The 15755-nt window shown below is 43.1% G+C and overlaps 1 protein-coding gene across 5 annotated transcripts in view; it reads right to left on the bottom strand.

The window, feature by feature from the left end:
• The window catches only part of spata20 (spermatogenesis associated 20), a 342917-nt gene that overhangs the window by 201268 nt on the left and 125894 nt on the right, over window positions 1-15755 (bottom strand). For all 5 annotated transcript variants that reach the window (XM_048555512.2, XM_048555515.2, XM_048555516.2 and 2 more), the window contains exon 14: window positions 14179-14378. In XM_048555512.2, the coding sequence (XP_048411469.2) occupies window positions 14179-14378 (200 nt within the window). The remainder of the gene's footprint in view (window positions 1-14178; window positions 14379-15755) is intronic.

Here is a 15755-nt window from a genome sequence, read left to right on the forward strand (position 1 = left end):
GCATTTAGTCATATCTGATAGAATCCATTAGCCTCTAGTCAATATGATGTTGTATCATTATGTAGGAAATTGCCTCAATATATCAGTGTTCTGGCTGATGAACTTTTCCCTCACAGGCTTACATGCTGGTTTGAAAATTAGTTCTGACTGACTCTACAGTGACAAATACCACACAAAACACACAATAAATGATGTTCTTCCAGCCTCATATCATCAGAACATTGGGGAACTCTGCTAACTCAACAACATATTTTCTGACTATTGAAAGACATTTCTTAAATATGTAACTTTTTTTTTAAATTTGTCAATGAGTTGTGACTGATGGAGACTGAAAAGGAAATACCAAATCAAGTCAGCAATTCATCGCAGATTTAAGAATGCCTTCCTTGTTGATAATGTAAGTAACAATTCAAATATTGCTAGACAGATTTTCTCAATTGTTTGGTTATCATTTTCCTTCAGTCCAAATCAGTAGCATCCATCTAAATTTCCCAAGTGATCACTGTAGTATTACTACTGTATGCATCTCAGATTACTGTCTTCTTCCTAACTCTTGATTTCATTGTGACAAATGTCTCAAAGTCTATTCTGGTTTCCTTTCTGTTTTTTTTAAGGTGCCTTTGAAGAATTACTAGCTTAACCTATCCCTTTAGGTAAGTCTCTACTTATACTAATCTAAAACCAATAAATCTCTCACAGCTCACAAAGTCATTGAGCAGTCTTTCCACAAAGATGAAAATATATCCAGTTACTGTTTTGTCCGCACATCCACATACCAAAGAGAGACAAAGAGTCAACTATTTGCTAAACATGTGAAAGACTGTCTGGTCTAGGAGCTGGGAAAATAAAACAGGATGTATTGAAGAAGTTAACATTCGGGTCAGGACCCTTCCTCTGATGCTGCCCAGCCTGCCGTGTTCCTCCAGCTCCACACTGTGTTATCTCTGACTCCAGCATCTACATGTCTTGCCATCCAAAAACAGGATGTATTAATGTGTTTACCCAAAGCTCCTTCATCTAAAGGGGTCATAACTAACTCAGAGATAGTAAGAACTGCAGATGCTGGGCACAAGAGGTAACAGTATGGAGCTGGAGAAACACAGCAGGCCAGACAGCATCAGAGGAGAAGGAAAGTTGACCCTTCTTCAGAAATGGGGGGGTGGAGGAGGGAGAAGGGAGCTCAGAAGTAAATAGAGGAGGGGTGGCACTGGGGAAAGTAGGTGGGATGGTGATAAGTGAGTGCAGGTAGGGATTGGTCAGTGAGGTGGGTAGGGTGGATAGGTGGGAGAGAAGATGGACAGGGGTATCAGATCAAGGAGATGGGAATGAGAGGGAGGGTTGGTCATGGGATGAGGCCGGCAGTGGGGAGATTTTAAAAAAACTGGTAAAATCCACATTTAGGCCTTTGGGCTACCAGGTCCCATGGCAGAATATGAGGTGTTGCTCATCCAGTTTTTGAGTGGTGTCATTGTTAGTCGCAAACAGAGCGCAGGTGCTCTACAAAGCGGTATCTGAGCCGCTATTTGGTCTCAGTGATGTAGAGGAGGCCACATCAGGAGCAGCAGATGCAACAAACCACATTGACAGACGTGCAGATAAGTGTGAAAGGTTTGTTTGCTGCCTTGAACGGGAGGGAGGGGGGGGAGGTGTAGGGGTATGTGCAGCACTTCCTGCGGTGGCAGGGTAAGGTGCCGGGAGGGGGGGGGGTGAGTGGGTAGTGTGGAGCAAACAAGGGAGTCGTAGAGAGAGTGGCCCCTACGAAAGGCACATAGGGGAGGGGAGGGAAATATGTCTTTGGTTGTAGGGTCGGGTTCCTTGGAATATCTCTAAATGAATGGATCTCCGCGTTCCATCAATCCCTTCAGCTAATTGTCAACCAAAACCCTATCACCAATGAGATGGTCGCAAGGAACGCAAGGAAACCCACCTGACTGAATTCAATATTGGCTCGATGGTAGGAACCAGAGAGTGGTAGTTGAGACTGCTTCTGGGACTGGAGGCCTGTGACTAGCGGTCTACCACAGGGGTCAGTGCCGGCACCTTTGTGATTTGTTACTTGTTACTTACATAAATTATCTGCATGTGAATGTGCAAGGCATGATTCATAAGTTTGCAGATGATACAAAATGCGGTGGTATCATTGGTCGCGACGGAGGTTATCAAAAATTAGAAGGATCTTGATCAGATGGTAAGTGGGCAGTGGATTGGCAAATTCAATACAGATAGGAGTGAGGGTTGCATTTTGGAAAGGCAAACCAAGGTTGGCCTTAAACTGTAAATGGTAACGTCCTGACGAGTGTTGTGGAACAGAGGGACCTACGAGTACATTGTTCGTTGAAAGCAGTGTCACAGACAGACAGGGTGGTGAAGACAACATCTATGGTCTGCTGGAGGAAGTGGTTGAGGCAAGTACAATAGCAACATTTAAAAACATTTGGATAGGTATATGGATGGGAAAGGGTTGGGGGACATGGACAAAATGCAGGCAACTGGAACTAGCTGAGTGGGCACCATGGTCAGCATGGACCAGTTTGGGCTGAATGGCCAGTTTCCATGCTGTATTTATCTACGATTCTATGCCTCTATGAGATCTTATATTTTTCCCACACTTTCCACGCGGTCAAGCAATTATTCTTAAATGTGTTTAAAATAAAAACCTACTTACGAGCCTCAACACACTTTATCTAATAGTATGGCATGCAGCAGGAATTACTGTCTTATTCTAGGCAACAGGTTCTCACATTTCCCTCAGCTTCCATTTGGCCACTGAACCTGACGACAGCGACTGAATGCGGTATTCTAAGTTTGGTGTGCATTGGATAAACTTACAAAAGATTCTGAAGAATGAAAAGGAACAATTTGTGGTCACCTTCCCAGTTTGATAATTGCCTTTGAAACCAAAAACAGATAATTTCAAATGCAGACCTCATGATTCTGTAGATAAGTACTAAATAAAATACAGGGGCCATGAAATAATGCTCTAGACTGATCTTCTCCAAGAGGAGACATAGGTCAACCACTGCCAGCAGAACCTGTAGCCATATCCCAAATCAAGTCATGGCAGACTCCTGGCTGCTAAAACGCAGATTTGGCACCTTGTCCAAACAGCAAGGTATGCTGGGTACATTGGCCAAGTGAAACTCTGAAATCATAACACCCACACACCAGACAAAGTGCAAACACAGCAGCCAGGCGCTAATGACATAAGCATAATGTAAAGGCAACAGTTAGTCTGCACACACCTCCAACACCGTATCCACTATTAAACAAAAGACAGACAAACCTGTGTTCATCCAGCCCCACACTTTGTTATCTTGGATTCTCCAGCATCTGCAGTTCCCATTATCTCTGATCACAATTTTAACCTCACTGCGAAGCCTCTTTCAGGATGCCTAACTGAAGAACTTACCCCACTTCATCCGGAGTAACCTCAGGGGCAGAATCCTCTCCCCACCCGCCTTTTCTGATGAAGGGTCTAAGCCCGAAACGTCAGCTTTTGTGCTCCTAAGATGCTGCTTGGCCTGCTGTGTTCATCCAGCCCCACACTTTGTTATCTAGGGTTAGCACTATTGCCACTTCTATTTGTTCTGGGTGCTTAATGTGGTCAATGCCCTACAGTCCTGTATGGATTGTCACGACAGGCGTTCTTTCCTTGTACATATAATAATATAAGCTTTACCAACGGACGTAATAGGTTCTACACGAACTAGTAGGCTCCCCAACAACGAACATAACCAACTTTTATAATTAGGTTTGAACGTCATTCATATAAGCTTTTTTCTGTTCAAAAGGGGAACGTAGCAGCCTTCTGGCTGCTAAAATACAGTTTGCCAACTTGGCCAATCAGCAAGGGATGCTGGGTACACTGGCCAAGTGAAACTCTGAAATCTCAAAACCCATACACCAGACAGTGTGCCAAATACAGCAGCCAGGTGCTAATGATATTTGCATAATATAAAAGGCAACAGTTAGTCTGCACAGAGATAGTAGGAACTGCAGATGCTGGAGAATCTGAGATAACAAGGTACAGAGATGGTTGAACACAGCAGGCCAAGCAGCATCAGAGGAGCAGAAAAGCTGACATTTCAGGTCGAGACCCTTCTTCAGAAATCACCAAAAATTTAGATTTCTGAAGAAGGGCCTCGACCCAAAACGTCAGCTTTCCTGCTCCCCTGATGCTGCTTGGCCTGCTGTGTTCATCCAGCTCTACACCTTGTTATCTCAGATTCTCCAGCATCGGCAGTTCCTACTATCTCTTTCCACATGCTCGCTGTTAATACTCTTATGCATTTCAATCAAGTCATCTCTTAGTCTTCTAAACTTCAACACATACAAGCCTAGTGCCTATTCCAGCTATTCATCTCAAAAACCTTCTCTGAACTGCTTCCAATGAATTTACATCCCTCATTAAATGAGACCAACACTGCGCACTGTATTCTAGATGTGGTCTAATGGAAGCATAACATCCTACTTTTATATTCAACTTCCCTTGCAATAAATGACAACATTCTGTTTGCTTTCCTTACTTGCTATATCTACAAGCTAAATTTTTGGCGTGTGTGTGTGCTGGAATGCCCGGATCCCACTGCAACTCAAAGCTCTACTATCTCTCACAAATTTAGATAACATGCATTTTTTTTTACTCTTCTTGCCATAATGGGCAGTTTCACTCTTTCCCACATTACAAGGTTTTTGCCCACTCATAGTTTATCTACATCCCTTCGTAGCTTCACGTTACCAGGAAATGTAGGAACTATACCTTCCTTCCCTTCTTCATAATCATTAATAAAAAAAACATAAGAAAAGGTTGAGGTTCCAGCAGTGATTCCTGTGGTAGATTATTCATTGCATCTTGCCTATCAGAAAATGACAGTTTTATGCCTACAGTCTGCTTCTTGCTAACCATACCAATGAGTTATCCCTGTACGTTCGATGTGGTACTTTACCAAATACCTTCTGGAAACCTAAATAGATTAATCACCGATTTCCCTTCATCCATAACACATTATTTCCTGAAAGAACTCCAACAGACACACCAAATATGATTTGCCTTTCACAAAAACATGTTGACTCTACTTGATAATTTGCCCTGCAATAACATTTTTAATAAGGGCTTTTAACATCATGCCTGTGGCAGGTGGTTTTTGTGTGTTTTCTGGCTAACTTCCTTTTTGAAGGGTTACAGTTGCTGATTTCCAATCCAATGGAACTTGTGCTGAAACGAGGGAATAGCGAAAAATTAAGTCCAATGTATCAACTCTGACTAGCAACATCTTATAAATTCACTTGAATGAAATATGTCAGAATCCAGTCCCACAGCCGCAACAATTTGTTCAATACTTCTTTCCGGTAACTGCATCCTTTCATTGCACTGCCCAATTTACAGCTATTTCTGGATTGTTACTTGTAACTTCCTGTATTGAAGACTGAATCAATATAGCTATTCAATTCATTTACCATCTTATATTCCCTTATTAATTCTTGAAACTCACATTCTATACCACCAACACCCACGTGAACTTTTTTATTTAAGTACCTACAGAACGTCTTACTGTGTTTTAGATTTCCAGTTAGCTTTTTCTTATACTCGAACTTTTTATTAACTCAAACCGAAGCTGTCTGGGCTGCAAACACTTTCTGCATAGGGGTTTTACCTGGATCACACCAGCATCTTTTCTCTTTAATCCAATACACAACTGCTAGATTTACTGAAAATTAACCACTGCATAATTAAACCTGGTATTGTAAAACAATGGAATTAGTAGGAGGAGATTCTTGACTTCATCCAAACTACACAGGCTGTTGTAAGAGATGGACCACTCTCTTGTTCTTCTCTAACAATTCACTTTCAAAGGCACCTCACAAAATTGTTTAACACATGCATGCCAAATTCTAACAATTCATTTCATTGAAACAAAATTGTCTCATGTTACAACTGGTGCTTTTCACAATGATTTTATACCTTAGTTGTCGAGGCATAAATATCAGGAGTGCAGGAATGTAGAATTGAGATTAAAATCAGATCAGCTATGATCTTATTGAATGGCAGGGTAGGCTCTAAGCACTGAGAGGCACGCTCTTGTTTCTTGTTTGCAGCCTGAAATGCAACAGGCAATGCACACATATGATACTCTTATACTGAGAAAAAAGACCAGGCTATCTGACTCTTTGGGAAGTGTCACGCCTCACTTGGGTAGCACATCGGAAATCAAGTCCCGCTATCCCCAGAGTCTTAGAATCCCTACAGTGTGGAAGCAGGCCGTTCAGCCCATCCAGTCTACACCAGACCGACAAAGAGCTTCCCACCCAGTCCCACACTCCTACCCTATCCCTGTAACCCTGCATTTCCCATGGTTAACCCATCTAGCCTGCATAGCCCTGGACACTATGGGCAACTTCCCATGGCCAATCCACCCAACTTGTACATCTTTGGACTGTGGGAGGAAACCGGAGCACCCGGAGTGAACCCTTGCTGACGTAGGGAAAGCGTGCAAATGGCATACAGTTGCCCAGACGTGGAATCAAACCCAGGTCCCTGGCATTGTGAGGCAGCAGTAATAATCACTGAGACATCACAAACATTAGAAAATTTAACAAAGTACACAAGGTCTCAATTTGCCTAGCAGACAGCAAGGCTTAGAGAAAACCAAAATCAAATGTCTGCACTTCACGAGAACTACTATTTACTACAAATATTCCATAAAAAACTAACAAGATATAATTACCAGTTAAATCTCTAACCTCCCCGCACCCCCCGCTTCTAAAACCCCCCCTACTCATAGACAGACACAGGCAGTTATAAAAAATAAAAATTGGTGTTATGGATGGAGGGAAAGAAAACTGGAAAAGTGGTTCAATGGCTTAAGTTCACAGGGTTCATGGAGATGATTCTTTTGCTCTTCAAATTCTTTTCATTTCGTCACGGATGGCTGGTACACTAGTTAAAATTACTGGTTAAAGACCACAGCTTACTATAGTCAACCTTCTTCTGGCTTAAGGTATTTTACAGGAGAGAAAGACACTATCTGCTCTTGCAGCAGTCTGAAGGCTTATGTCAGTATCATTCACACCCACAAGCCGTTCAGCAACCCTACAGTGAATCAGATTACGGACAGGCTGACGGCCTTTAACACCACAATTGGTCACAAGGAAATAAACAATTCTTTGTTCGCCAAATCCTACTTTGTACACATCCTTGGTGCCAGCCGTCTACAAGTTGCCTCTTCCACTGCTTGAGCAAAGCATCAGCGTTGACACAGCTTTCAATAAGTTGCAATAACTTTTTTTTTAAAAAATAAGTACAGCAATCCCTTCCTCAATTGTTTGTTGCCAAAAGGTCCTTTTACTCACTTCAGTCAAAACTACAGAAAAGTTAAAAAAAAAGGTCTTTACAAAAGTTGCTCAAAAGGGCAACCTCATGCACTTCAAATTCACCTGAAAGAACGATTGGAGTTTCAGTTTAATGTTTCATTCTGAGAACATATGTGCATAGATTGCTGACGACTATTTAAACTTACAATTAACCTGCTTGTTTCCAGTGGGTTAATATCTAATTGAGAAGCCACAAACAAGTCTCTCGGCAGCACAGCGGTTAGCATTGCTGCCTCACAGCGCCCGGGATATGGGTTTGATTTCACCCTTGGGCGACTGTCTGTATGGAGTTTGCACATTCTCTAGAGTTCACTTACTAGTGGTGTACCGCAAGGATCTGTTTTGGGGCCACTGCTGTTTATCATTTTTAGAAATGACCTGGATGAGGGTGTAGAGGATGGGTTAGTACATTTGCGAATGACACTAAAGTCGCTGGAGTTGTGGATAGTGTGGAAGGATGTTGCAGGTTACAGAGGGACTTAGATAAGCTGCAGAGCTGGGTCTAGAGGTGGCAAATGGAGTTTAGTGTGGAAAAGTGTGAGATGATTCTCTTTGGAAGGAGTAACAGGAATACAGAGTACTGGGCTAATGGTAATATTCTTGGTAGTGTGGATGAGCAGAGAGATCTCGGTGTCCATGTGCATAGATTCCTGAAAGTTGCCACCCAGTTTGATAGGGTTATTAAGAAGGTGTTCAGTGTGTTAAGTGTTATTGGTAGAGGGACTGAGTTTCGGAGCCATGAAGCCATGTTACAGCTGTACAAAACTCTGGTGCGGCCGCACTTGGAGTACTGTGTACAGTTCTGGTCGCCACAGTATAGGAAGGATGTGGAAGCATGAGAAAAGGTGCAGAGGAGATTTACCAGGATGTTGCCTGGTATGGAGGGAAGGTCTTATGAGGAAAGGCTGAGGGACTTGAGGCTGATTTTGTTAGAGAGAAGAAGGTTAAGAGGCAAATTAATAGAGACATACAAGATGATCAGAGGATTAGATAGAGTGGACAGTGACAGCATTTCTCCTCGGATGGCAATGGCTAGCATGAGGGCACATTCTGCATGGGTTTCCTCTGAGTGCCCCGGTTTCTTATCACAGTCCAAAGATGTGCAGGCTAGGCAGATCGGCCATGCTAAATTGTCCGCAGTGTTCAGGGATGTATAGATTAGGTGGTTTATAGAAGGATGGGTCTGGATGGGGTACTCTAAGGTTCAGTGTGGACTGGTTGGACCAAAGGACTTGCTTGTGATTCTGTGAAATGAATGGACCAAAAGGAGAACAAAAATTGTACCAACAAGAAAAATAAGTTCAGTTCAACTTAATTGGAGAGACTGAGCCTTTTTCAAATCTTTCTGGCTAGTTTTCAAGCAGATAGAAACCAGTTTGGATTCCTGGTTCCGGCAAAAATCAATTCTATTTTTTAACCTCTGCAAACTACAATGTTGTCATTGAAGGAAGACATTCGACAGAACAGAATGACATTTATATTGTTAAAAAAATGGATCATTACGAGAGCGACTCTTATCGGGGAATGTCAGCCACTCTGTAAAGTCCCCTGGGAACCAGGCATTTGACAGGTCATTTTTTTGTCGTCTAATTTCAGGAGCACCCTTCTTTTCTCATTTTATTCATCATCACTTCTCTCTTCTGATGTATCAGTGGTAGACATAAGGTGTCAATCACATTCAGTACTGTATTGTAAACCCATTCCCTCCACCCACTTGCAACAAACACATTTCACACAGTGACAATGTTCCAAGGCATTCTGCCCGGGCACTAGCTGGATATACTTGCTTTATCAGCACAATGAAGATATCATTCTGGAAGGAGGACTGTCTTCTGCACTGCTGACCTTTCCATATCATTATTTGGATGGAAATTGTACATAACCAATATCGCGTTTCAAGCCAACACACAATGCACTTGATATACTTGTCAGAGGGAATTTGCCAAGAGGATGTGTGGAGGTGGAATTTAATATATTCTGCCAGTGAAGAAAGACACAACAACAAGTTGTATTTATGTAGCACCTTGAACAAAAGGCGATTCACAGTATATTGAGACAAAGACTGATATTGATACAAAACAGGAGACATTAAGATCGGTGAACAAACCGTAAAACAAATAAGAACATTTTATGGAGGATCTTAAGGAAGATATAGAAGAGCAGAGATAGCAAGAACTGCAGATGCTGGTGTCAGATGCAACACAGTGTAGAGCTGGAGGAATACAGCAGGCCAGGTAGCAGAAAAGGAGTAGGAAAGTCGACGTTTCGAGTTGGGACCCCTCTTCAGAAATGCGGAGGGGGAAGGGAGAGGAGGGGTGGAGCTGGGGAAGGTAGATGGGATGGTGATAGGTGAACATAGAACATTACAGTGCAGTACAGGCCCTTCGGCCCCCAATGTTCTGCCGACCTGTGAAATCAATCCGAAGCCCATCTAACCTACACTATTCCATTATCATCCATATGTTTATCCAATGACAATTTAAATGCCCTTAAAGTTGGCGAGTCTACTATTGTTGCAGGCAGGGCATTCCATGCCCTTACTACTCTCTGAGTAAAGAACCTACCTGTGACATCTGTCCTATATCTATCACCCCTCAATTTAAAGCTATGTCCCCTTGTCCTAGCCATCACCATCTGAGGAAAAAGGCTCTCACTGTCCACCCCATCTAAGCCTCTGATCATCTTGTATGTCCCCATTAAGTCACCTCTTAACCTTCTTCTCTCTAGCAAAAACAGCCTCAAGTCCCTCATTAGACCTTCCCTCCATACCAGGCAACATCCTAGTGAATCTCCTCTGCACCCTTTCCAGTGCTTCCATATCCTTTCTATAATGCGGTGACCAGAACTGTACGCAATACTCCAAGTGCAGCCACACCAGAGTTTTGTACAGCTGCAGCATGACCTCATGGCTCCAAACTCAATCCCTCTACCAAAAAAACTTAACACACTGTATGCCTTCTTAACAATCTTGTCAACCTGTGTGCCAACTTTCAGGGATCTATGCACATGGACACCGATCTGCTAATCCCCACTACCAAGAGTCTTACCATTAGCCCATTTCTCTGTATTCTTGTTATTCCTTCCCAAAGTGAATCACCTCACACTTTTCCACACTAAACTCTATTTGCTACCTCTTGGGCCCAGCTTTGCAGCTTATCTATGTCCCTCTGTAACCTGCAACATCCTTCCGCGCTATCCACAACTCCAGCGACTTTAGTGTCACCCGCAAATTTACTAACCCATCCTTCTACCCCTCATCCAGGTCATTTATAAAACTGACAAACAGGAGTGGCCCCAAAACAGATCCTTGCGGTACACCCACTAGTAACTGAACTCCAGGATGAACATTTCCCATCAACCACGATCCTGTGTCTTCTTACAGCTAGCCAATTTCTGATCCAAACCGCTAACTCACTCTCAATCACATGCCTCCATATTTTCTGCAATAGCCTACCGTGGGAAACCTTATCAAACGCTTTACTGAAATCCATATAAACCATATCAACTGCTTTACCCTCATCCACCTGTTTGGTCACCTTCTCAAAGAGCTCAGTAAGGTTTGTGAGGCACGACCTACCCTTCACAGAACCGTGTTGACTATCCCTAATCAAATTATTCCTTTCCAGATAATTACAAATCCTGTCTCTTATAATCCTCTCCAACACTTTACCTACCACCAAAGTAAGGCTCACTGGTCTATAATTACCAGGGTTGTCTCTACTCCCCTTCTTGAACAAGGGTACAACATTTGCTATCCTCTGTATTCTGGCAATTGTCCTGTAGACAATGACAACATAAAGATCAAAGCGAAAGGCTCTGCAATCTCCTCCCTAGTTTCCCAAAGATTCCTAGGATAAATCCCATCTGGTCCAAGGGACTTCTTTATTTTCACACTTAAGTGTGAGTGCAGGTAGGCAGTAGTGGGGATTGGTCCGTGAGGAGAGAGTGGTGGATAGGTGGGAGAGAAGATAGACCAGCTGTGTCAGGTCAAGGAGGTGGGGATGAGAGGGAGGTTTGGTCATGGGATGAGTCCGGGGGTGGGGAGATTTTAAAAGTGATGAAGTCCACATTGAGACCATTGTGTTGTTTGCTCCCAAGGTGGAAAATGAGGTGCTGCGCCTCCAGTTTGTGGGTGGTGTCATTGTGACACTGGAGGAAGCCCAGGATGGACGTGTCACCTAGAAAGTGGGAGGGGGAGCTGAAATGGTTCACAACAGGAAGGTGTTATCATTTGTCACGTGCAGAGCGCAGATGCTGTACAAAACAGTCTCTGAGTCTCCACCTGGACTCACCAATGTACAGGAGGCCACATCGGAAGCAGCAGGTGCAAGACACAAAGTTGACAGATGAGCAAGTGAACCCCCCTCCGATGTGGAAGGTTTGTTTTGTGCCTTGAATTGAGGTGAGGAGGGAGTATGGGTACAGGTGTAGCACTTCCTGCGGTTGCAACTGAAGGTGCCGGGGGTGGTGGGGTCATTGGGGAGTGTGAAGCAGATGAGGATAAGAATGAGAGTCTCACGGAGAGACCGGTCCCTACCAAAGGCAGATAGGGGTGGGGAGGGAAATATGCCTTTCGTCATGGGGTTGGACTGTAGTTGGTGGAAGTGGCAGAGAATGATACGTCGGATGCGGAGGTCAGTGGGGTGATAGCAGAGGACCAGGAGGATTCTATCTTTATTTTTGTTGGGGGGGGGGGAAGAGGGTGTGAGGGCATAGGTGCTGGAAATGCAAAAGATGCAGTTGAGGGCATTTTCAATCACCGGAGCAGGGAGGTCACAGTTTTAGAAGAGCAGACAGTTTTAGCAAGGAAACGTCAGAGCCTTACAGTTTGGAAAACTGAACGCATGGCAGCCAACAGCAAGGCAAACAGTAGGCATAAGAGGAGATATTAAGAACTTCAGATGCTGGAGAATCTGAGATAAAAAGGTGTAGAGCTGGAGGAACACAGCAGGCCAAGTAGCACCACAGGAGCAGGAAAGCTGACGTTTTGGAACTTGACCCTTCTTCAGAAATTGTTCAGAATTCTGAAGAAGGGTCTAGGCCCGAAACGTCAGCTTTCCTGCATAAGAGGACACTGTTCAAAGAACAGAGGTTTCAGTTGTTCAATGCTAAGGGAAAGTCAGAAAAATGATAAGGGTGAGGCCATACAGAGATTTGAACACTAGATTGAGAGTTTTTAAATCAAAGTACTTTGGACACTGAAAGTGGAGGATGCCGTAGCTGAGCTGAATCTGTCCATCATCCTTGCACGAGCCAGCAGTGGTTGTCCCTGGCCAATGACCTAAAGCAGAAATCCTGGCTCATTTTGGATGCCACCATCCCCAAATCAGTCATTCATCATGGAAATAGTCCCTTCAGCCCACCATGTTAATGTTTACCAACAAACACCAAACTATACTAATCCCATTTACCTGAACATGGTGCATAGTCCGCTGAGTCCTGTCATTTTAAGTGCTTATCCAGATGCTCCCTAAACGTTGTGAAGGTACCTAACTCTACCATCCTCTCAGGCAATACAAGCCAAATACCTACCACCCTCTGGGTAAAACAAAACTGTTCCTCAGATCTCCTTTAAACCACTTACTCCTCACTTAGAATTTATGCCTTCTGGCCTTAGACACATTTGCCATGGGGAGAAGATTCTCACACCCCAACCTGTCTATTGTTCTCAGATTTGTATACCTTAATGAGATATCCCCTGAGCATTCCAAGAAAAACAAACCCAGGCAATCCAGTCTCTCCTCAGTCATTTCAGACAACATCCTGGTGAATCTCTACTACACTTTCTCCAGTGCTTCCGATAACCAAAACTGCACGCAATATTCCATTTGTGGTCTAACCAATGCTCTATAAAGTTGCAGCACAATTTTTCTCCTCTATATTTGATGCTGCAGCTAATGAAGGCAAGTATCTGAATGCCATCTTCACCACCCTGTCTACTTGCACTGACATCTCCAGGGATCTATGGGCCTGTACACCAAGGTCCCTTTGTTTCTTAATATGCCCTAGGGACCTCTTTGTGTAGATCCTACTCATATATATCTCCCAAAATGCATCATCTCACATTTAAGGATTAAATTCCACCTGCCATTTCTCTGCCCAATTTACCAACTGATCAATATCAGACTGTAGCCTGAGGTCATATTCCCCAGGACCAACTAACCAATTTTCTTACCATCTGCAAACTTAGTATGTATTGCTACAACATTCACATCCGAGTCATTAATAAAGTAACAAACAGCAAGGATCCCAGCACTGAGCACCATCATACACAGCTCGGCAGAGTTGTAGAGGCCAAATTAGTGCAGCTCAAATCTCCAGTCCAGCTGAAATGAACTTACACATTCCAGACCAAAAAATTTAAGGTCTTTACTTTAAAAGGCTATTTATCACATCAGGTAACGAATGTACTGGTCACTGGAGAGCCAACTTGAAAAAGTATTTGGATCTAGGATGAAACTGACATTGGCCACATGGGGCAGTAAACAAAAGCGCAATGAAATGATGATCTCAAAGGACCTGCCTTTTGAAGACCACTCCTTTGCAGACCCTGTTCAAATAGCATGTTACATACAGTACTCACATGAGTACATGTGACGATAAACCTAATTTTAATTCACTACTTTATCAACTGTCATCATCTCAAATTAATCATCTAAATAATCCTTCTCAATTCATTACCAGCTAATGTTCTACTAACAGTTCCAACTGAGCCTGTACACTTCATCTGTAATTGATTCTATATTTTTAACAGCACAATATTGTAATGTTTAAGTAATGTTAAACAAAAGTAATGTCTAAACCTACCTGTTTCAGTGGGTAATGTTGTGCCATCAGGGCAGTTACCATTTCCGGCAGTGCGATGGGCATATTATCCAACAGTTTTCTAAATGCTGCTACGAGCTGTCTTGACCTATCACTCCAGTCTGGTCGGTTGGCGAAATTTGCCAGGCGCACAAGATTGGAAGCAGCTACTGCATTGCCAGTGGGTTCCGCACCATCCTGATCTATTTAAAAATATTAAAAATTAGACACGTTTCTAAAAACCTTGCCCTTCTATCACTTGAACTGAATCATTACTGAACTACAAGGTCAAAACAATGACAAGTAACGCCACTTCTCTGCAAGCAATGAAATAGTTCAATGGCAAAACCAAAGAGCTGGAGAAACTCAGCAGGTCTAGTGGCATCTGGAGAGAGGGGGGAAATGCGTGCATTTACATGGCATCTTATCCTATACGCAGAGTTTGGCAGTAGCACTTCATACCAAGTGAAATGAAGCCCACTCAAACAGTTGCCAATAAGTACGTAGCAAGCTACCACAAACTGTATGACATGGTGACAACCAATCTGCCCTTGCTGACGTGTTATCATTTCTGTGGACCCAAATTATTTTTATTGGTAGCACACCTGCCTTTGAGTCAAATGTTACCAGGTTCAAGTCCCACTCCAAGACTTACCAGTCACAGCAGTGTTCCATACAATTGAAAGCAGATTGCTAACGAGTCTTAAAAAAAAAACTTACAGCATTCCATATCATTCTCCAAGGAAGATGAGTGTGACAATATACCAAACAAAACATATCAAGCAAAAATGTCTCAAAATCATTCAGCATATGAAGAAAGAAGTACTGTAGAACTCCTTGTTTTTCCTCAAAAATGGCCTCAGGAATTGAGGAATTATGCCTCACTTTAATGGACATATGCTAATACTCATTGAATAGTCAGTCCTGTCAAAATTTCTGATGTGGCATTAAGCTGCAAAGCTCAGTTAGCCTGCATCTAGCACAAGGGGGCATCTCTCTAAAGGAGCAGGAAAATGTGCTAGGCTACTAGCATTTTTGTTTAGATCAACCTGTTCAGAGATGTTATTACACACCTCTAGTGAAGGTGGGACTTGAACCCTGGTCTCCTGACACAGAGAAAGGGACACTTCCACTTCACTACAAGAGGCCTATGTTGGTTGATAATCAGATTGCTTGCTAACGATCACTGTTGGGGTGGTACAGCATTTCATGGCTAACACTAAAATTAGCAACCTATCAACAACCGCTGAATAAATGAGTCATCTCAGAATTTCAAACATACTTCACCAGATACTTTGCCAAAACATCAGCAAACATTTGGCATTTTTTTTCTTTAGTATTGCTACCTCATACTCTCCAATCCCCCGCTGTCGGCAGCAAGTAGTGGCTGCAGCTTCACTCCACGGCTGGCTCCCCATCTTTGAGACGCAAGATACAACCTGGTCAAATCTCCCAACAGGCCAATCACAGGCTCAGAAAAATGCAGGGGGATTACAGTTACTTCTAATCAACCTGTTCAGGATCATCATTACAAACCCCTATAGCTTGGTGTGACTTGAACCCTGACCTTCTGACTGAGG

The sequence above is a fragment of the Stegostoma tigrinum genome, chromosome 22, assembly GCF_030684315.1.
Source record: "Stegostoma tigrinum isolate sSteTig4 chromosome 22, sSteTig4.hap1, whole genome shotgun sequence".
NCBI classification, from domain to species: Eukaryota; Metazoa; Chordata; class Chondrichthyes; order Orectolobiformes; family Stegostomatidae; genus Stegostoma; species Stegostoma tigrinum.